This window comes from Tiliqua scincoides, chromosome 7, assembly GCF_035046505.1.
Source record: "Tiliqua scincoides isolate rTilSci1 chromosome 7, rTilSci1.hap2, whole genome shotgun sequence".
Taxonomy (NCBI): Eukaryota; Metazoa; Chordata; class Lepidosauria; order Squamata; family Scincidae; genus Tiliqua; species Tiliqua scincoides.
The window spans coordinates 27,934,934-27,955,331 of NC_089827.1; the positions used below are offsets into that span (position 1 = coordinate 27,934,934).

The 20,398-nt window shown below is 44.0% G+C and overlaps 1 protein-coding gene across 1 annotated transcript in view; it reads right to left on the reverse strand.

Moving 5' to 3' along the window:
• Window positions 1-1,820: 1,820 nt before the first annotated feature.
• Window positions 1,821-20,398, reverse strand: part of LAMB4 (laminin subunit beta 4) — a 61,762-nt gene continuing 43,184 nt past the window's right edge. The window contains exons 26-34 of the mRNA XM_066633740.1: window positions 20,179-20,339; window positions 18,371-18,576; window positions 14,162-14,365; window positions 11,251-11,395; window positions 9,862-10,069; window positions 9,429-9,573; window positions 3,293-3,463; window positions 2,652-2,805; window positions 1,821-1,960 (exon numbers count right to left, since the gene is read on the reverse strand). Of these exons, the coding sequence (XP_066489837.1) occupies window positions 1,821-1,960; window positions 2,652-2,805; window positions 3,293-3,463; window positions 9,429-9,573; window positions 9,862-10,069; window positions 11,251-11,395; window positions 14,162-14,365; window positions 18,371-18,576; window positions 20,179-20,339 (1,534 nt within the window). The remainder of the gene's footprint in view (window positions 1,961-2,651; window positions 2,806-3,292; window positions 3,464-9,428; window positions 9,574-9,861; window positions 10,070-11,250; window positions 11,396-14,161; window positions 14,366-18,370; window positions 18,577-20,178; window positions 20,340-20,398) is intronic.

Below are 20,398 nucleotides of genomic sequence, written 5' to 3' on the forward strand. Positions count from 1 at the left end.
GGGGCACACCACTTTTCACCTCTCTCCACTGTGAAAATTATCCATTGACACCTACTCTCTGTTTCCTGGTCTTCAACCAGTTCCCAGTCCATTAGAGGACCTGCCCTCTAATTCCCTGACTCTTGAGTTTTCTCAGTAGCCTTTGGTGAGGGACCATGTCGAATACCTTCTGAAAGTCCAGATGTATAATGTCCACGGGTTCTCCTGCATCCACATGCCTGTTGACCTTTTCAAAGAATTCTAAAAGGTTTGTGAGGCAAGACTTACCTTTACAGAAGCCATGCTGATTCTCCCTCAGCAAGACCTTCAATTTCTACTTTGCTGGATTCTACCCCTTCTTTAACATAAATGGCCACCCCACCTCTGACACGCCCCTCCCTGACTCTCCTGGTGAGGGAGAATGGTGAGGGAGAAGGGTTCTAGCCTAACTTTTGCCCTGACACCTGTAGCACAATCTTATGCATTAGTAAGTCCCATTATATTCAGTGGAAGTTACTCCCAGGCAACCATGCACTGGATTGAAATGTAAGGGCCTCATCCTATCCAACTTTCCAATGCCAAAGCAGGCACAATGCAGCTCTGAGGTAATAAGGGAACAAACATTCCCAACTTGAGGAGGTCACTGTGACTGCCCCCCACCATGACAGGATGTAGTGCACACCAGAGGCAGATCCAGTGTTTGTGTTTTTTTTTTTTGGGGGGGGGGGGCATGAGCACTACCTTAACTCCAGAGCCCAGATCAACCAGGTGGGTAGACCTGGGCTCCCACCTGGACTTAGAGCCCAGATTTACCTGCTGGGTAGACCAGGGCTCCTGGTTGAGTTTGTGGCCTCTGTGGCAGTTTGCTGAGCAGGTAGACCTAGGCTCCCAACCAGACTTGGAATGCAGATCTACCTGGTAGGTAGACCTGGGTTCCTGATTGAGTTTATTGCCTCTGTGGCCATTTGCTGGGTGAAAAGACCAAGGCTCCTGCCTGGACTTGGAGCCCAGATCTACCTGCTGGGTAGATCTGGACTCCCATTCCAATTCAGATCCACCCAGTGGGTGTTCCTGACTGCTCCCTCCTGGTGCAATGGTTTGGAGAGGGGCCATGCACCCATGGGCCCCCCTTGGATCTGCCCATGGTGCACACCCCATTGGCACAGCTTTATCATAGAATTGGAAGGGGCCTAATGCGTCATCTAGTCCAACCCCCTGCCTTAGGCAGGAAATCCTCTTAGAGCATCTCCAACATATGCTTGTTGAGCCTCTGCTTGAATGTCTCTAGTGAGGGCGAGTCCACCACCTCTCTCGGCAAATCTGTTTCACTGCTGAACCGCCCTAACGGTCAGGAATTTTTTCCTGATGTCCAATTGGAATCTCCTCCCTTACAGTTTGTACCCATTGATTCTAGTTCCACTTTCAGCTCTGGAAAGTTTATCAGCATGGGAAAATTGGGTAGGATTGGGCCCATAGTTTTCTATGTGGGTGAGTATGGGGAAGCATCCAGTCTTTTGAACCTCAACCTGCCATCTGAATTGGTACATCCCAGGGCCAGGTTTGCAGCTCCATGAGAACTAGCTCATAGCCAGGATTGTTGTTTCTGGACAACAATCTTAAGATAGTTGCCATCTCTTGACTCTGTAACTAATAGCGATCAAGAATTATAGGTATGTGTCTCATCTTACAGTATTAATTCCAGCTTTCATTCACATGTTAACAAAAAATTATACAGCACCACTTCAGTGATATAGCAATAATCTGATTTATTAAAATGTTAATCATGACAAAACTGTATCAGAAAGCTTTTGTTCATATATGGTTATTTACATTTCTAGAGTCTAACTTTTGCAAGAAGCATATCTTTTTGACTGCTGAGTAATTTCATTTTTAATGGCTATGACTTGATCTTCTAGTTGTTTCAGCTGTTCAGCCTTATTTTGTTTAATCTGGTTCAGATGTTGAATCTTCTTTTCTAAATCTGGAATAAAAAAGGGGCAGGTATGTTATATAGTGTGCATTGTTGGCAAGTAAAATCCTCTTTCCTTGGCTATTTTTTAGATCAGTTATTTTCAGACTGTGTGCTGAGTCCACCCTTTTCACATAGATGTATCCCCCAAGTAACCTTTGCAACCTAGACCATTAAATGACACAGGCATGGTTTCTCCCATGTCATCCCTGATCCTGTCATCTTTGGACTCTTTCCCAGCTGCTGAGGTGAACAGTAATAAGGTAATGTATGGTTTTCTGTTCATTTCTGCCATGGAACTATGTGGTTTCCAAGACATAGTCCATACTCATTTCACAGAGTCCTGAACTGAACATGTGTGGCTATAGCAAGCACTTCCCTCTAGCTGCAAAAGAAGTTCAAGAGTGATGGGCAAGCTAACTTTCTGGAAAATTTTCCATTACTAAACTTAATGGGGAACCTCAATAAATGTTTAAAGAACCTCAGGATTCCCTGGGATTATAGTTTAGAATCCACTGTTCTACATGAACTTTGTAGATAGCTATCTTTAGTTTTCTCATGTTCTTAAGTTCTGTTATCAAAAGTCTAGCAGTCACTTCCAATAATCCACTGTGCAAAGCAATGATCACCCATGTACCAGTGTAATGTTATAAAATGATCATGTTCATGTATGATTGTTGGACCTGTAAAGACAGTTTTATACCTGCTATTCTTTTGATTTTTTCTTCAGTCTCTTCAGTCAATTTCTCTGCCTCTTTTTTCAACTGCTTCAGTTTCTCTAAGGTTCCCAGAGGAAGGCCTCCAGTTTTGAGCTTATCTTGCAAATTGGTATATTCTTTTTTAAGATTAGCAAATACCTGCAACAACAAATGACATATGTGATTATATCTCCTGTCATGTGGCATAGAAGAGTTTAAAAATCTCTCCTTTTGTTTGAAACTGCAGTTTGATTCTGTTTTGTTTTTCCCTAACTATGGTTTGAAGTTAATAGGATATTTCTGGCTCAAAGAAAGCTATCTGCACTTTACATTGATTGGGACAAGATAGTCTCAATCAACTTTCATTTAATAAATTTCAACTGAACTTAAGTGTAATTAATTTTCTCTGGAGCTGGACCTATAAAGAGTAAATAAATGCATCTCAGCCATCATACACTTTATCAGAAATCATTTTCTGCTTCATATTTAAGTATTACTTTATCAATCAATCAACAGTATTTATATACCGCTTTTCAACTAAAAGTTCACAAAGCGGTTTACAGGGAAAAATCAAATAACTAAATGGCTCCCTGTCCCAAAAGGGCTCACAATCTAAATTATATGTCTCTTTCCTATTTCTAATTACTTTATTCGTTGCCATAGCTTGATTTTGTGCTCTTTCTGCTTCCAGTTTTGCATCTGTTACTTGATTTCTGTTTATCTGCATGTTATTCTTCAGGGAAGTTATTTTCTCTTTCAGCTCAGATTGTTTTTCTGAAAAGTCCTGTAATTCAGTATTTGTTGTCTGCATTTGGTCCTCAGCCTGCAGTGAGAGAATCAGAAGCAATTAAATCTTGGTAATTCATTGCTCGAGGATAATTGCAAGAGGACAAAGAGTGTACCGTGGATGCTTAGAGATTTAGGCTGCAGTCCTATACACACTGAACACAATGGGACATACTTATGAGTAGACATGACCAGGATTGCACTGTAAGTGATATATTATGTCAACCAGACTTTCATAAGTCCTACTTCAGATCAGAGCAGCATTGGGAAGGGCCAGCCCTACCATGAAGCAGGGGGAAGAGGGCTGCATTGGGCAGCAGATTTTGGGCACTTGTCACACTTACTTAGGACCTAATTCTATCCAACTTTCCAGTGTCAATGCAGCTGCAATGCAGCCCCAAGGTAAGGAAACATTTGTTCCCTTACCTTGAGGAGACCTCCGTGCCTGCTCCCTATTGCAGGATGCAGTGCACACCCCACTGGCACAGCTGCATCAGTATTGGAAAGTTGGATAGGATTGGGCCCTTAATTATGCACTTGTGAGTAACTTTATGGAAACCCCCAATTTGACTTTAGTTCCCCCTAAGTAGATATAAATGAAGGGTGATTATTTAACTGAAAGGAAAAGTGTCCTATCCCAATTTTTCCTATCCTGCTGCCTATGCCAGTTTGTCCAATCCAAATATTCCAACTCCCTTTGCCTGCTTTTTGGCTAATTAACACCCTCCTTTTCCAAGAACAGCAGCTGCAGTGTGCAAAGAAATGAATACAGAAATCCTTATCTGTTGAGCAATTAACAAGAATTTATTACTACAAACACATACACTTCCTGCAAGTCCTCTTGTCCAGAGGCTTTCCCTCCCCCAAAACTCCACTTAACTCAGTGGGTAAAAGTCTGAAGCCTCCAGTTCAAGTCCAACCCAGTCTCCAAAGCACAGTCCAGTCTCCTGCAGCAGAGTCCCTCCTCTCCAGCAGTGTCCTCTCCAGCAGAGTGTCTCCTCCAGCATGGTCCTGGCAGTCTTGTCTTCTGTGTCCTCCAGCAGAGTTCTGGCAGTCCCCTTCTCCCATAGGTCTGGGTCAGGTAGCCCTCTTGGTCTGGTTCCCTCTGGGTCAGGTAGCTTTGCTCCTTCTGAAGCTGCCTTTTATCCTTGTATGTCCCATTAAGTCCAAATAAGGCTCAGGTGAGCCATCCCTTCAGTCCATGTCCATTCAAAGTCCCATCAAGGTTAAATGAAGCTCAGGTGTCCATCCAGGTCTCCATTGGCCTTGATTGATTACAGCTGTGGAGCCAGCCCTGCCCTTCCCAGAGCTGTCAAACAGCTGTCAAAACATGGAATCACTGTCAACATCACATCATCCACCTGATGATCTTCTGATCTTCCATTACAATCCACCCCTTGGTGTTCCAGTGATTCCTCTTGTTTTGGTCCGTCACTGTTCTCCTTCCACAGATGGTTTCCTTTCAGTCCTGCAGGGAAAAACTCACAAGTGGAGCATCACCTGCATAATTTCATTCCCTTTGCTTTAGTTTCCCTTTGTCAAGGCACATAGGAGAGTCCCTCCCTGTTACTGCTACCCACTATGTAGCTCCTGGTCCCTGACCCATTATCTCCTCAGTTCGATCTGGCTGATGGGATACACAACCCAAACCTTCTGGCCACTATACATCTCCTGATATGTAGAGCCAAACCCCTGATCTCCTCTAACAGTGGGCTTCCCTGGGCCATCCACTCCCTGGATAGCTGCCATAGTGTACTTCTCACAGATCAGCTGTTAATCAGCTGTTAATACTGTTAATTAATCAGCTGTGCAATCTGCTGCCCAGCCTGACGTGTTAAATTGTCCTTGCTCCCATTGTAGAGGATAACTTTCAGTTCTCCTTGGTAATCTGGGTCTGTAATACCTCCCAGCACCTGTATCCCTTTGCTAGTTTCCTTGACCAGAAACTCAATTGCACCTTCTTCCCTATTTGTCCCTTCTGCCACAAGCTCCACATGGGCACTTCCTGATTAGCAGACACTTGCAGCTCAAAGGGAAGTCCTTCTGCAAATGGGCCCAGTGGCATTGCAGCTGCCACTGCAGCCTTAGCAGCAGTCAAAGCAACTTGCTGCTGTTCTCCCCATTCAAACTGCGCCTTTTTCCTAGTTATATTATAGATAGGTCGCAGTATGCTGTCTCCAGAATCCCATCAACCCTACTGTCCTCTGAGCTTCCTGCTTCAAAGAAGATTTAACACCCTTTCCATAATAGGCCTCACAGGCCCAGACCATACCACCCCTAGGAACTGGACTTGTTGAGCCAGTCCCTGAATCTTAGCAGGATTAATTTCCCACCCTTGGGCCTTCATGTGCCTTACTAGGGCGACTAGCCCCTTGTGCACATCTTTCTCCGTGAGGCCTGAGATCAATCCCCAAGTTTATGAGATCCTCCTCCAGGGGGGTTAATGAGGTCTCAATTTCTGTATCTGACCCTTCACCAGTGTTGGTGGGCATGGTTTGCCTCACCTGGGCCTTCCTCTTCCCTTTCCCCTCTTCCCAGAGTTTATACAGCTCTGGTGTAGGGATACCATCTATCTTTTCCCTGGGCACCCCTCTATCTATCAAGTCTGCCACAACTTCCACCTGGGAACCATCTGTCCAGGTGCATACAGGGGGTTCTTATCCTTGGTCTTTCCTTCAGGCACCCTCTCCTCCGTCCCTTCCTTAACATTCCAGGCTTTAGGCTTCAGGATACCTTCACTGGGCATATCCTCCAGTTGCCCTAGCAGGAGGGCCACAGCCCCCACTGGCTGCCCTTGAGCAGGCCCCAAAATAGCCACCACAGCACCCTTCATGTGTGCTGGGGCTCCTTTCACTAGCCTAGATCTCATTCCTGCTGTGAAAGGCATATTGTCCGGCCCCTGAAACCCAGGCACATAGATGTCAGTCTGGGTGGCCAACATGTGCAACCACTCCATGGCCTCCCTAATGGTTTGCCATCCTGGCAAATCTCCCTCCTAGTCTAGAGGCATGGGGTGTCTAACTTTCACAGCCATACAAACCCACATGAACAATGAACCTGGCTGGCCATTAGCTCCCCGTTATTTTTTTTTATTGGCAACCTTCAGTCTCGAAAGACTATGGTATCGCGCTCTGAAAGGTGGTTCTGGCACAGCGTCTAGTGTGGCTGAAAAGGCCAATCCGGGAGTGACAATCCCTTCCACACCAGGAGCAAGTGCAGTCTGTCCCTGGTCTGTCTCCCTGGCTATGGGCCTTCCTTCTTTGCCTCTTTGCCTCAGACTGTTGGCCAAGTGTCTCTTCAAACTGGGAAAGGCCATGCTGCACAGCCTGCCTCCAAGCGGGCCGCTCAGAGGCCAGGGTTTCCCACTTGTTGAGGTCCATCCCTAAGGTTTTCAGATCCCTCTTGCAGATGTCCTTGTATCGCAGCTGTGGTCTACCTGTAGGGCGCTTTCCTTGCACGAGTTCTCCATAGAGGAGATCCTTTGGGATCCGGCCATCACCCATTCTCACGACATGACCGAGCCAACGCAGGTGTCTCTGTTTCAGCAGTGAATACATGCTAGGGATTCCAGCACGTTCCAGGACTGTGTTGTTAGGAACTTTGTCCTGCCAGGTGATGCCGAGAATGCGTCGGAGGCAGCGCATGTGGAAAGCATTCAGTTTCCTCTCCTGTTGTGAGCGGAGAGTCCATGACTTGCTGCAGTACAGAAGTGTACTCAGGATGCAAGCTCTGTAGACCTGGATCTTGGTATGTTCCATCAGCTTCTTGTTGGACCAGACTCTCTTTGTGAGTCTGGAAAACGTGGTAGCTGCTTTACCGACGCGTTTGTTTAGCTCGGTATCGAGAGAAAGAGTGTCGGAGATCGTTGAGCCAAGGTACACAAAGTCATGGACAACCTCCAGTTCATGCACAGAGATTGTAATGCTGGGAGGTGAGTCCACATCCTGAACCATGACCTGTGTTTTCTTTAGGCTGATCGTCAGTCCAAAATCTTGGCAGTCCTTGCTAAAACGATCCATGAGCTGCTGGAGATCCCCGTAGGTACTCATTAATTAACACATCCCTAGACAAAGCTCCCAGTGCTCTTAATTCATCTACACTAAGATAAGTGTTATCACACCCCTGGTCATGAAGCCGGAGCATCCAAGCACTGAGTGGCTCCATAGGGCATTGCCTCACATCCCTGGCCAAGTCTGACAACTCCTGTGCTATGTAATCCCTCACAGTTCGAATTGTCTGGGAGGGGGCTCCCAAAGGTCCTTTCGCCTTATTTGTTACAAGGGGGCGTGCCTGAACTACAGGCTGTGCCCCTTCACCTTTCCCTTGTCTGGCTGGAGCTTTCATACTAGCATACAGACCGGTGCTACTATCAGCCTGTAAGAGGCCTGGATACTGGCTAGAATGCTTCCGCTTCTCCCTTACTTCTGCCTTAAATTTTCCTTTGAGGTCCGTCAACCGGGCTGAGAGAGTCTCATTAAGGCAGTCCGATACCCTTATCTGCTGTTGGGCGTTCGCCAAGGCTTCAGCATAAGCTGACTTCTGTTCCTTTGAACAGAAGATTAACCCATTCAGCCGATGCAATTCCCATTTTAGGTACTGCATCTCTGCCACACAGTCCCCACCTGGCACCCAGAGTTTCCTCAAATAGGAGAAAACAAACTTACCAAACTTCCAGATATGGACAAGTGCCATTATTAATGTCCATATCATTGCCAGCACACTCCATGCATTCAAGAACACAGCAGAAGTGTACATGTCCTTTACTAGGGGCTCCATATCCCAGATCCAAGAGGAGTTCATTCCTTTGCACACACCTGTGTCCCTTAGTATTAATTGCCTCAGGCTTTAAATCCCACTCCTAGTACGAATTTGTCCTATCCTGCCGACTACAACAATTTGTCCTATCCCAATTTTCCCTATCCTGCCGACTACGCCCATTTGTCCCGTCCAAATATTCCAACTCCCTTCTCCCACTTTTTGGCTAATTAACACCCTCCTTTTCCAAGAACAACAGCTGCGGTGTGCAAAGAAATGAATACAGAAATCCTTATCTGTTGAAGCAATTAACAAGAATTTATTACTACAAACACATACACTTCCTGCAAGTCCTCTTGTCCAGAGGCTTTCCCTCCCCAAAACCCCACTTAACTCAGTGGTTAAAGGTCTGAAGCCTCCAGTTCAAGTCCAACCCAGTCTCCAAAGCACCGTCCAGTCTTCCCAGTCCAGTCGCCTGCAGCAGAGTCCCTCCTCTGCAGCAGTGTCCTCTCCAGCAGAGTGTCTCCTCCAGCATGGTCCTGGCAGTCCTATGTCCTCCAGCAGAGTTCTGGCAGTCCTCTTCTCCCATAGGTCTGGGTCAGGTAGCTATGCTCCTTCTGAAGCTGCCTTTTATCCTTGTATGTCCCATTAAGTCCAAATAAGGCTCAGGTGAGCCATCTCTTCAGTCCATGTCCATTCAAAGTCCCATCAAGGTTAAATGAAGCTCAGGTGTCCATCTAGGTCTCCATTGGCCTTGATTGATTACAGCTGTGGAGCCAGCCCTGCCCTTCCCAGAGCTGTCAAACAGCTGTCAAAACATGGAATCGCTGTCAACATCACATCATCCACCTGATGATGTTCTGATCTTCCATTACAAAAAGGAAGAGGAGAGATTTGCAAGGAAAAAGCAAGTGGAGAAGCAATTTTAATATAAAGAAAGGAGGAGGGAAGGAAGTGGTGGCATTATTGTAGAACTATGAAATGTGAAAATACATGCACAACACAATGCACAACAAGAGTATTTCTGTTACTTTCAGAAATCAATCTGATAAATATACCTAGGACCAGCATGAATCAAGAACTTTTCAAGAAAATAGACGGCTTGTCAACTGGGTGAAGGTCAAGGCTGACCAAACCACATACTGAAATGAAGGAAGATAAATGTCACAGACATTCTCTTATTTACATGGGTGTTGATTTTCAGAAAGGTCTCTGATTTAAGTGAATTGCAAAAGATGTACACGTACCTCTGAGATTTTTGCTTTCGTTTCTTCTATTCTTTCATTTAACTTTGCAATGTCATTTCTGGTTTGTCCTTGAATGCTTTCCATTTCCTTTAAGTTATTTATCAATTCATCAGGAGTGAGTAGCTTTTTTGTTAGTTTCCTGAGTGTAAAAAAAAAGTTGCCCCAAATTTCAAAGTGAAAGAGACATTTGGGTTCTAGTAAATTATATTTATATAGTACTATTACTGTCAATGGGATTTTACATAAAGAAAAAGTATAGGTTTCTTAGCAAATTTACAGACTACTCATAGGACTCAATTCCTCATTGGTTTTACCACAAGTTGAATTAAAAACCACTTAAGATATCTGAATCCACTGTGGAGTCTACAGAAAGAATGGCAAATAGAAATATAATTTAGGGCCAGTTTCCATATACAGAGGTACTTACTCAGTTTCTTGTGCTTTTACCAAAAGTTCCTGTGCCTCTTCCATTTGCTGGTTTAGCTCATTCATGTATGTTGTAGAGTCCACACCATGTGTCATAATGTTCTTAAGTTTCTTAAGAACATTGGTTAGCTCTTGGGGAGTCCCTAGCAAATTGATGCCCAGGACATAATTTGCAACTTTCTCTATGTCTTCTGGTGCAGCACTCTCCTCTTGGAAAAATGGGGAGACAACAGTGAACTGTGAGCATTCTGAAACTTACACAACCAGAAAGGAAGACTGTAAATTTTCTCTCAACATTTTGCAATACAATGTTATGATTGGGGGTGGGTCATAACCCCACTTTTATGTGGGGGTTATGTTTGAGTTTTCATGACAGCAACAGTGCCTGTGAGAAATACCATCAGAACAGAAGCATCCAAATCTGCATAGTTCCAGGAATGAAAAGACACAAACCTCCAATCACATCACTGATTCTTAAATGATAAAAAGGAAAGAAATGGGGGGGGGGGGGAGAGAAAACACAGCACTATTATCTGTGTGTGGACAACAGCCTTCATAAAATACTGCATTAATATATGCAAATATATCCACAATAGCTGCCAAATCAAGTTTAATTCATCCAGAGCACTTCTCCCATTATAGGTGAACTAGTAGTAGAAACCCATTTTAGAATTAAGTAATTTCTTCACTTAAGTCTACCACAAGTTAATAATGTGTTAAATGATATTTAGCCTGAAGTCATATTATGTAGTGATTTATACCCCATACAGGGGCCTACCAAACAATCAAAACACAGAAACAGATCTCAAAAATTTAAACCAAATCAATTATAAAAAACTGAATAGGAAAAAAGTCCATGAGGGGAGAAATATGCTTGTCACCAACGGTGAGTGGGCTAAATGAGCCTCATGGGGCAGGGAGTTCCAGAGATGTGGTACCACAATAGAAAGGGTCCTGTCACATCTGATCTAGATGTAGATCTATATGCCTACATTGAAAAGATCTGGGAAATGACATGAATACCACCAAGAGCTGCATTTGAACAGTTGAAGTTCCACTGCATGGAAGGGTCAATGTTTCCATCAAGACTTAACACAACACAAAATGTGGAACTCTGAATAATGAGGGACTGAGCAGGGCTTCTGTTGACCCATGATCCTTAAAAATATATGTATTCACTCTACATGTGAAGCCGTGATACTGATAAAAGCTGAAAAGTGCACAAGGCTGTTGTGTAAAGATTACTGAGATAATATATCTGAAGGAACTTGGAATGCTAAAAATGCCGTATCAAGTGTGGCTGCTTGAATATGTGCTAAACAGAATTCGCCCAGTATATGATTGGAAGACACATTAAAGACAAAAGAATCAAATTTTCTAGCATAATTACCCAAAAGAAAATTCTTTACTCTCTTGATGAGTTGCTTAGCATCCTCTCCTTCCCTTTCAATTTGATCTTTACTTTTCTGCAACTCTCCAGTTATCTGTGAGGCTTTCTTCTTGGTATCGTTGGTCATTTTCCTGATACTTTCAAACTGTGAATATACATTGAAATAATGTGAAGAATGGTGGATTAGAGTGGATGATCTAGTACAGGGGTCTCCAAACTTTTCAGTAGGAGGGCCACATCATATATTTTACACATTTGCGGACTGAAAAAAAATCAATTTTATATAGTGTGGAGGTGAGTGATACGCAGCGCGGTCTCTGTCTCATCTGTTGCAAAACTCAGTTATGATTTGTTTACAGATGTGTAAAAAATGATGCTATTTCCTCACTGTGATAGTTTTACTGTGTTGTTGAAAAGTCAACATGAGGAAACCCAACTTGTTTTCTCACCAGGGGTGACATTAACATTTAATAACTATGGTTTGAGATCTTAATGCATTTGGCCCAGGTGACTGAAAATGAGGTTTTGCCAGGTTGACACCACTCCAGCCATATGGAAAGGAGTGCAGTGGACAGAACCACATATGTGAACTGTCCAGCTGTGTGGTTGGAAAAAAATATTTTAAATGGTGCGACAATGGCAAGATGCAATTTGTGGTGCCACCCTGGATAAAGTTTAGCTATATCTACTTGGGACATGAAGTAAACATGGCCAACGATCTAACGATTGAGATTGGGAGATGAAGGAAAGCTGCATGAGCCGCCATGGGATCAATCTGAGAAGTCACCAGTCAGATCCAGGATCTGCACCTGAGAGCCCACCTGTTTGACTCCATAGTACTTCTGGTTTTTTGCTATGCCACAGAAACATGGGCCGATAAGACCATAGTTACTGCCATGCAAACTGTCCACAGGTACTTGAAAGATGCCTCCTTGGGATGAACCGCCAAAAGCAATGGAAGTCAAGACCTCCGGCAAGAATCCAAGATCCGCAACCCGCTCAAGTACATGGCTTCTTCAAAGCACAGATGGGCAGGACATGTCACCCGCCAAACAGACAACCGATGGAGCACCAGAATCACACACTGGATCCAATACCATGTCAAAAGAACCCACGGCCGACCAGCTACTCGCTAGTCAGATACCTTTTCCAGGTCATTTAAACAACAGGGGCTGCCGCACTGGACAACAGTCACACTAGATCAAAAACCATGGAGTGAATGTGGGCCACATTGGAAAGATTGCCAATGAGGATGGACCATCAATGTATCAATGTATGTAAGGGCTGGATAAAACCTTGTGGCAGGCTGGATGTCGCCCCCAGGCCATAGTTTGGAGACCACTGCTCAAGTAGTCCACTGCTCTCCTCTTCGCTCCATTCTCCTCTTCCTTTTGAAATTCAAGGATTGGAGAGAGGAGGAGGAGGAGGTGGATGGAGGCAAATTTCAGCTGCTAATCCACCTGAGCATGCCAGTCTCTCTGAGGTGATTGCTAAGGGCGCAATCCTAAGCAGTGTGCACTGACTCACCACTGGTGCACACTGTTGCACGTGAGCCGTAAAGTGCATTTGTGGGGGTTAGCGCCAACCAAGTGCTGGAGATGGCCTAGTGTGAGCCCGCGCTGGGACAGTGCCAGTGAGAGGTGGGCGATCCACTGCCAGGCGCTACCTCTGGTGGCAGAGAGGTAAGACAGGGCAGGGGGGGAGGTGAGGAGGAGGCATTCCAGGGTGGGCAGAGGGTGGAGGGAAGGTGTGGCAGGGGGAGGGAGCAAGACCAGTGGAACCCAGCTTTGCTGGATCCAGAGCCCATGTCAGGGCGTGCAGCCCAACACGGAACTGCTTGATCCTGTGCTGGCTAAAGAGCCACCGCAGAATCGAGTAGCCCCATTGTGGGAGTACTTCCCTTACCCAGGGGAAGGGGATGAACATGTCAACTGCCTGGTGCCAACAGCTGTCCAGTGTGCACAGAATACCATGGTAGCTATTTTTGGCGATGTGGCAGCCCCACACACCGAGCAGCTCAGGATTGGGCTTTAGGTCAGCCTCATGGACAGGCCAACCCTGAGGCCCATGTGGAACCTGAACCACAGATTGTCCAGGTGGGTGGCTGATAGAGTGACACCTTTGCTTTCTGAATATTCACCAATTTTGTTTCATGCACAAAATTATTAAAATATTGTATAAAATTACCTTCAGGTTATGTGTATAAGGTTATATGAAACATAAATGAATTTCATGTTCAGACTTGGGTACCATCTCCAAGATATCTTATTATGTATATGAAAATATTCCAAAATCTGAAATCCAAAACACTTCTGGTCCCAAGCATTTTGGAGGAAGGATATTCAGCCTGTATATATGTCCTAATAAGACAATACTGGAACATGCATGTTGTTGTTGGCATCCTTCAGTCTCAGAAGACTATGGTATCGCGCTTTGAATGGTGGTTCTGGAACAGAGTGTCCTCTCCAGTGCGCAAAGCTTGGGTAAAGTAGATATGGATAGATTGTTTCCCATGCAGCAAATCCCCCCTCTCCACGTCGCTGAAATGGTCCAATGGAAAGGCAGAGGCCAATACGGTTGGTTCCAGCGGCGTTGCAGGAGTTGCCAGAATGTGACTGTGTTCAGCCATGAACTGCCTCAGGGACTCCAGCTCTGGATTTTGCCTCGAGGTTGACTCCTGAAGCCTTTTCCATAACTGGATGTAGCCACAAGGCAGTGGAGGTTTGGGATCAGAGTTTTCCTTCTCTCAGATGAGCTACCTTCCCAGGTTAACGAGTTCTAGCTACCTGGTGGCTGTTTAGTCACCTCTTACCACAAGTACAGGCAAACTGAGGGCCTATTCTTATCCCCAGCCCCCAGGGGATATGCATGTACAACATGCATGTACAACAATGTAATAATGATGTAATACCTGATTCTCAGATCCTCGGAATTGATCAGTCAAATTATTTAACAACCTGGCTGTTTGACCAGCTTTTCCAACAGCATTTTTAGAAAGAGGGAGTGTTCCATTACAGTTTGCACCACCACAATGTTTCCTTCCTTCCTTGTCTCTACATAAAGCCCCACCGCAGTCTGCTACAACACACGGCAAGTTTCCTGGTTTCCCACATATCTGCATCAAAACACATATAGTGAATGCAAGAAGCATTAATACAATAAATGTTAAAAAAATATGTTAGAAGTTCAATTTAAAGTCATATTTGTAGGCTTCTCTTTTTCAAGATGGAAGTTATTTGGAGATGATGCCATCTGTTAAGCTAGTGATTTTGAAAAACTTTCTACCTTGTAGGAACCAGATTGATTTGTCTACCAGACAGATATGCTACGGAGCCCCTGCACATTGCAAAGGATTATGGGAGGTGTTTTAAGGCTTGTGAGTTCACTAGCTAGGGCTCTTCTGCCTCCTTATCATTCCACATGAACCAAGATCCCTTCTGATGGTTTCTCTGTGAAAAAAATACCCCCCCCCCCAGCAGTGTTGCCTCTAAGGTGCACAGCTGAGTAGCTATGCACTTTCCTGCCAAGCTCCATGCAGTGTGGACTTTGGCAACCTGGAAGTTCAGTGATGACAAGTCACAATCTCATCACACAGCTGATGAAGGGGCTTCCACATTAGCATGGATCCTTACAGGGAACAAGACCCCACAACTCTTTTTCCCCTACCAGAAAAAAGCAGCAACAATTCAGGGGAAGGAGTTCAGATAGCAGGCCCTCCTAGGCTCTGGCTGCACTTTGCAAAAGAAAAAACTTAAGTGAAAAAAGGCAAGTCAGTGAGGACCAGTGGATTGAGAACTGGTTGGAGGCCAGGAAGCAGAGAGTGGGTGTCAATGGGCAATTTTCACAATGGAGAGAGGTGAAAAGCGGTGTGCCCCAAGGATCTGTCCTGGGACCGGTGCTTTTCAACCTCTTCATAAATGACCTGGAGACAGGGTTGAGCAGTGAAGTGGCTAAGTTTGCAGACGACACCAAACTTTTCCGAGTAGTGAAGACCAGAAGTGATTGTGAGGAGCTCCAGAAGGATCTCTCCAGACTGGCAGAATGGGCAGCAAAATGGCAGATGCGCTTCAATGTCAGTAAGTGTAAAGTCATGCACATTGGGGCAAAAAATCAAAACTTTAGATATAGGCTGATGGGTTCTGAGCTGTCTGTGACAGATCAGGAGAGAGATCTTGGGGTGGTGGTGGACAGGTCGATGAAAGTGTCGACCCAATGTGCGGCAGCAGTGAAGAAGGCCAATTCTATGCTTGGGATCATTAGGAAGGGTATTGAGAACAAAATGGCTAGTATTATAATGCTGTTGTACAAATCTACGGTAAGGCCACACCTGGAGTATTGTGTCCAGTTCTGGTCGCCGCATCTCAAAAAAGACATAGTGGAAATGGAAAAGGTGCAAAAGAGAGCGACTAAGATGATTACGGGGCTGGGGCACCTTCCTTATGAGGAAAGGCTACGGTGTTTGGGCCTCTTCAGCCTAGAAAAGAGACGCCTGAGGGGGGACATGATTGAGACATACAAAATTATGCAGGGGATGGACAGAGTGGATAGGGAGATGCTCTTTACACTCTCACATAACACCAGAACCAGGGGACATCCACTAAAATTGAGTGTTGGGCGGGTTAGGACAGACAAAAGAAAATATTTCTTTACTCAGCGTGTGGTCGGTCTGTGGAACTCCTTGCCACAGGATGTGGTGCTGGTGTCTAGCCTAGACGCCTTTAAAAGGGAATTGGACATGTTTCTGGAGGAAAAATCCATTATGGGGTACAAGCCATGATGTGTATGCGCAACCTCCTGATTTTAGAAATGGGTTATGTCAGAATGCCAGATGCAAGGGAGGGCACCAGGATGAGGTCTCTTGTTATCTGCTGTGCTCCCTGGGGCATTTGGTGGGCTGCTGTGAGATACAGGAAGCTGGACTAGATGGGCCTATGGCCTGATCCAGTGGGGCTGTTCTTATGTTCTTATGACCACCGCTATAATGCACCCAACACCACCCTACAGATGCATGATTGACAGGCTTTAAGGAAAACAGCTGTGAGAGCTGACTGCTCAGGGATGCAGAAGGAACACTAAAGACTTATATTTATTTGTTGGTTATAAGTAGAACTCCTTTAAGTTTAGTGGTGTTGGGGAAAATATGTGATTAGTTTACAGAAGTGATAGCAGACAGGACTGGCTGAGAGTAAGAATTTGCAGTTGTCAGCTAGTGGCAATTAATAAAAGGACAGTTGATCAGAGAGAGAGAGAGAGAGAGAGAGAGGAGGGAAAGGGATTTATAAGGAACGGAAGGGGAATATACTGCCTGAATAACAATATAAGCAAAACCATTAAGAGTTGTGTTTGTATTGACTTTTTTCCCAAATCAACCACATGGTTTAGTTACATTGTTACTCTTCCAAATAAAGATCAATTGTTGCCCAAACTGCAGCTTGAAAGTCAATTTGGATGCAAAACAGGTAATGACATATAATGTATTCCCCACTAATTGGGCAAGGAGACACCTTTTAAAGTGGTGCTCTCTTATATACAGGGGGAAGGTAACTGTCCACCCCACCATAGTATCTTTTCCATGTGGCTGTTGCTGATGTCACTTCTGAATATTTTTTACATTGTGAGCCTTTTAGAAACCATTTCTTTATTTGTTTAGCTATGTAAACTGCTTTGTGAACTACTTTTGGTTGAAAAGTAATATATAAATACAGGTTGAGACTAATTATTCAAGTGGGTTCCAAGTACTCACATGGATTAAAAAAAACATACTATAGCAAATCAATTTAAAAAACAAAGTTTCTTTGCTCCATTGATTGAAAAACAGCCTTGCTGACCTTTTGACTCTAAGATAAGAGTCATTAAGAAGACAGTCCATCAGCACTTCGCTTAGCCCCTCCCTTCACCAATGCAAAATTATCACCTCTTTCTTTCTGCTGGGGGAAGGGAGGGTTCCGAAGGAGAGAGGAGGATTGATGGATTGTTAGCCTGCTGCCCTCTCTCTCTCTCATTAAGGAGGCTGTTGTTAAAGGACTGTTCAGTTTTAAAAACTGATTTTAAAGGGATGCATTTTTCTCCTTCTCCAGGGATCAGCACATTCTTTCTCATTTGCAGGGGCCATTCGTGTTGAGTCAAATCCGTGTATAAAAAATCTGTGTATAAATAGGCTGGACCTGTATTCTTTAGGCCCAATCCTATTTAACTTTCCAGTGCCAATGCAGCCCCAAGGAAAAGGAACAAACGTTCCTTTACCTTGAGAAAGCCTCTCTGACTGTTCCCCCACTGTAGGCTGCACAACTGCATCAGCACTGGAAAGTTGGATAGGATTGGGCCCTTAAGAATACTACTAATAATATACCTGAAGATACAGGAGGGGGGAAAAAGAACTTCAAGTGGTGGCCACAGACTAGAGAAATTCCAGCAAATGGGTATCTTTGGTTAGGGACACCCCACAGCCTGTAAACATGAAGAGCAGCCATTCAAAACCGGTTCCTGCAGCAAAAAAGTTCATAATCTGAACCACATTAAATTAAATTTTAATTAATTAATAAAGTATTTCTAACCCTCTTTTCCTCCACTAAGCTTGAGGGAATGTATTAGGGAATAGGATCCAGGGAAGAGCCGCAACATGAAATACACATTTTTTGCAACTCGTACAGTCTCGAGTCACGTATGCAAAAAATTTGGACACTGATTTGGGACTCAGGAATTTAACCCTAAATATGAAAAAATAGACTCAAGCCTTGCTTTTGTGTGTGCCTGCAACCGTTTTGCATGTGTGCTTGTTTGCTTCCCCCCCCCACTTCCGCAACTTGACTTGTTTCTTGAAAAGACTCGGACTTGAGTCAGAATGTCTTGAAAACAGTTCCTGACAAGTCATGATGGCTGCCTGTTTGACTCGTGGGTGACTTGATTCAAGGGGGGACAGAGACTCAGGACTCGGTGGGATCCATTGATTTTTAAGGAGGCTTAATTTCAAGAAAACGCACATAGCACTGCAGCTTTATAAGGTCATATTGCACCAGCATTACAATTTTTAAGTCTTAAATAGAATCTAAAGTTGATGGTGCAGTTAATCTTCATACTGGATAAGAATGTTGAAATTTCTCCAAGAAGCTAACAACCTTACCTTTTCATTTAGATTTTGAATATCTGAAAACTTGAACGCCTTCAGCTGATCCAGTGCAGTGCTTTCTTTTGAGATCAGTTCATCTATTATGGCAAGTATGTTTTCCCTGGTTTTTCTTGCATATGTTGTGATAGGCTTTGTTCCATTGACTCTCTTTCCGGCAGACAACATTATTTGGTAATAGTTCCTTATTTTGTTGAGGGAATCTGAATTGACATAGTCATTGAAATAAAGCAGCTGACATACTTACAGCATGATCCTAAAGAGGTTTACAGTGCCATCATATTCAATGAGGTTTACTCTCTGGAAAGAGTGTATACGATTGCACTTTGCTTCACTTTCATATACTTAGGATGAGTCTTGCTGAAACCTATACACTCTTCTTTAAGGACCAGTTAATGTTTGCTAGTCCCCTACCCGGGCCTTGTCCCACTAACAACATTTATAAGTGAGTAGGGATTGTAGTGTCTTTATGTTTCTAGCACACATTTAGCACAAAAGAAATATTACACAATAACAATAACTGAAGGAAGGGAAATTATACTATTGGAAACAGTCCTGCAGATTATGATAGGATTACAACCCTAATATGGTGTTACACAAATGTTTCAGTAAATGTTCTTATGTCATTTTTCTTGCACCTCGGCATGAATACCTAAACACAAAATACACGAGCTTTACATCAACTGTGAAGGGTGCGTGCCTGTGCTTTTTGGTTCCATTCCACTTTTAATATACAATACAAGCATGCGCCACTTAAGAACGGACTGCATAATGACAGACCGCATCTATGACAGTGGTCAAAGCACAATAAAGAGGTTATTAATGAGACAATCAAGTCTCCCATAGCCCTCAGCAGAGTGTCTGTTTACACAAGAGGCTCTTAATGCAAAGAAGAGGCAATCTATCTCCAGTAGCCTGAACAGCCAGGAGTGTCTGGCAGGGAGTGTTTGCTTACACATCAAAGGCACTAGATTGGGTGGAATATTTGCTTAATAACCTAATTGCTTAAATGGGGATCAGAGAACTTACCCCCATCGTTGTGGTACACACCTGTACTTGTGAGCAGCAATTGTTATCAAGCCCCAGTTACCATGTATTTTAAAGTAAAACAGGGTTATAGAAACAACTATATACTCTTCATATTTGACATACAGTATTTGTTCCTCAGTTCTTCATATCCAAGTATAATAAGCAGGGTGGCCCAAGATGTCCTGGTGCCTGAGGTGGTTTGCTAGCCACTGATCTGCCTGCTGTTTCCTGATTCAAAAACGCAGGTGGGAACGGAGCAGAAGAGGCGTGTGGAAGAATCCTCCATACTTCTGCTCAGTTCCCTCTTTCCAGGGAGAAGGAAGAGGAAAGGCAATGAAGTGGGTGGGAAGGTACACCCACCAGTCCAGCACCTGAGGCAAACAACTCAGTTGGCTCATGGACAAGCTGGCCTGGCCCTAATGAAACCTCTGGTAAGGACCAGCTTTAACATAGTACTTCATTGGCCAGCCAGTGGAAATTGGGACTTCTTGGCTCTTAGTTGTTTGATTTCCACCTCAGCTTTAGCTAGTTTTTGGACTCCTACTGCAATCTTAAAACATCCCTTTTTTGTGAAATTTTGGATTACTCAAACTACATAACTTTGAGAAAAAATTATGTAAGCGGCTCAACCGGAATAGCAACTGCATTTTCAAGGCATCCATGAAACAAGAAAATGTTTATAGTTAAATTTGGAAACTCTGAAACTTCTGCAGGGTAAAACAGAAAAGTGTTCTTTAATGTTATTTTATGAAATTATCTGTCTTTTTTTTTTTTACCTTGAAGGCGTATGGAATTAACCCTGTGATGCAATTCAGTTCTATTCTGTAGAGTTTCAGAGAGGTGGTCAGCAGTCTTTCCAAGGTCTTCTATCATCTTGCTGAGGTCAGGAAATTGATCCAAAGAGTCCGATTGTAGATATATTTGTAAAATGCTTTGTCTAAAATGAACCGACAATGAAAGAAAATCTAAGTGCAATATTTTGCTTAGTTCTAGCAT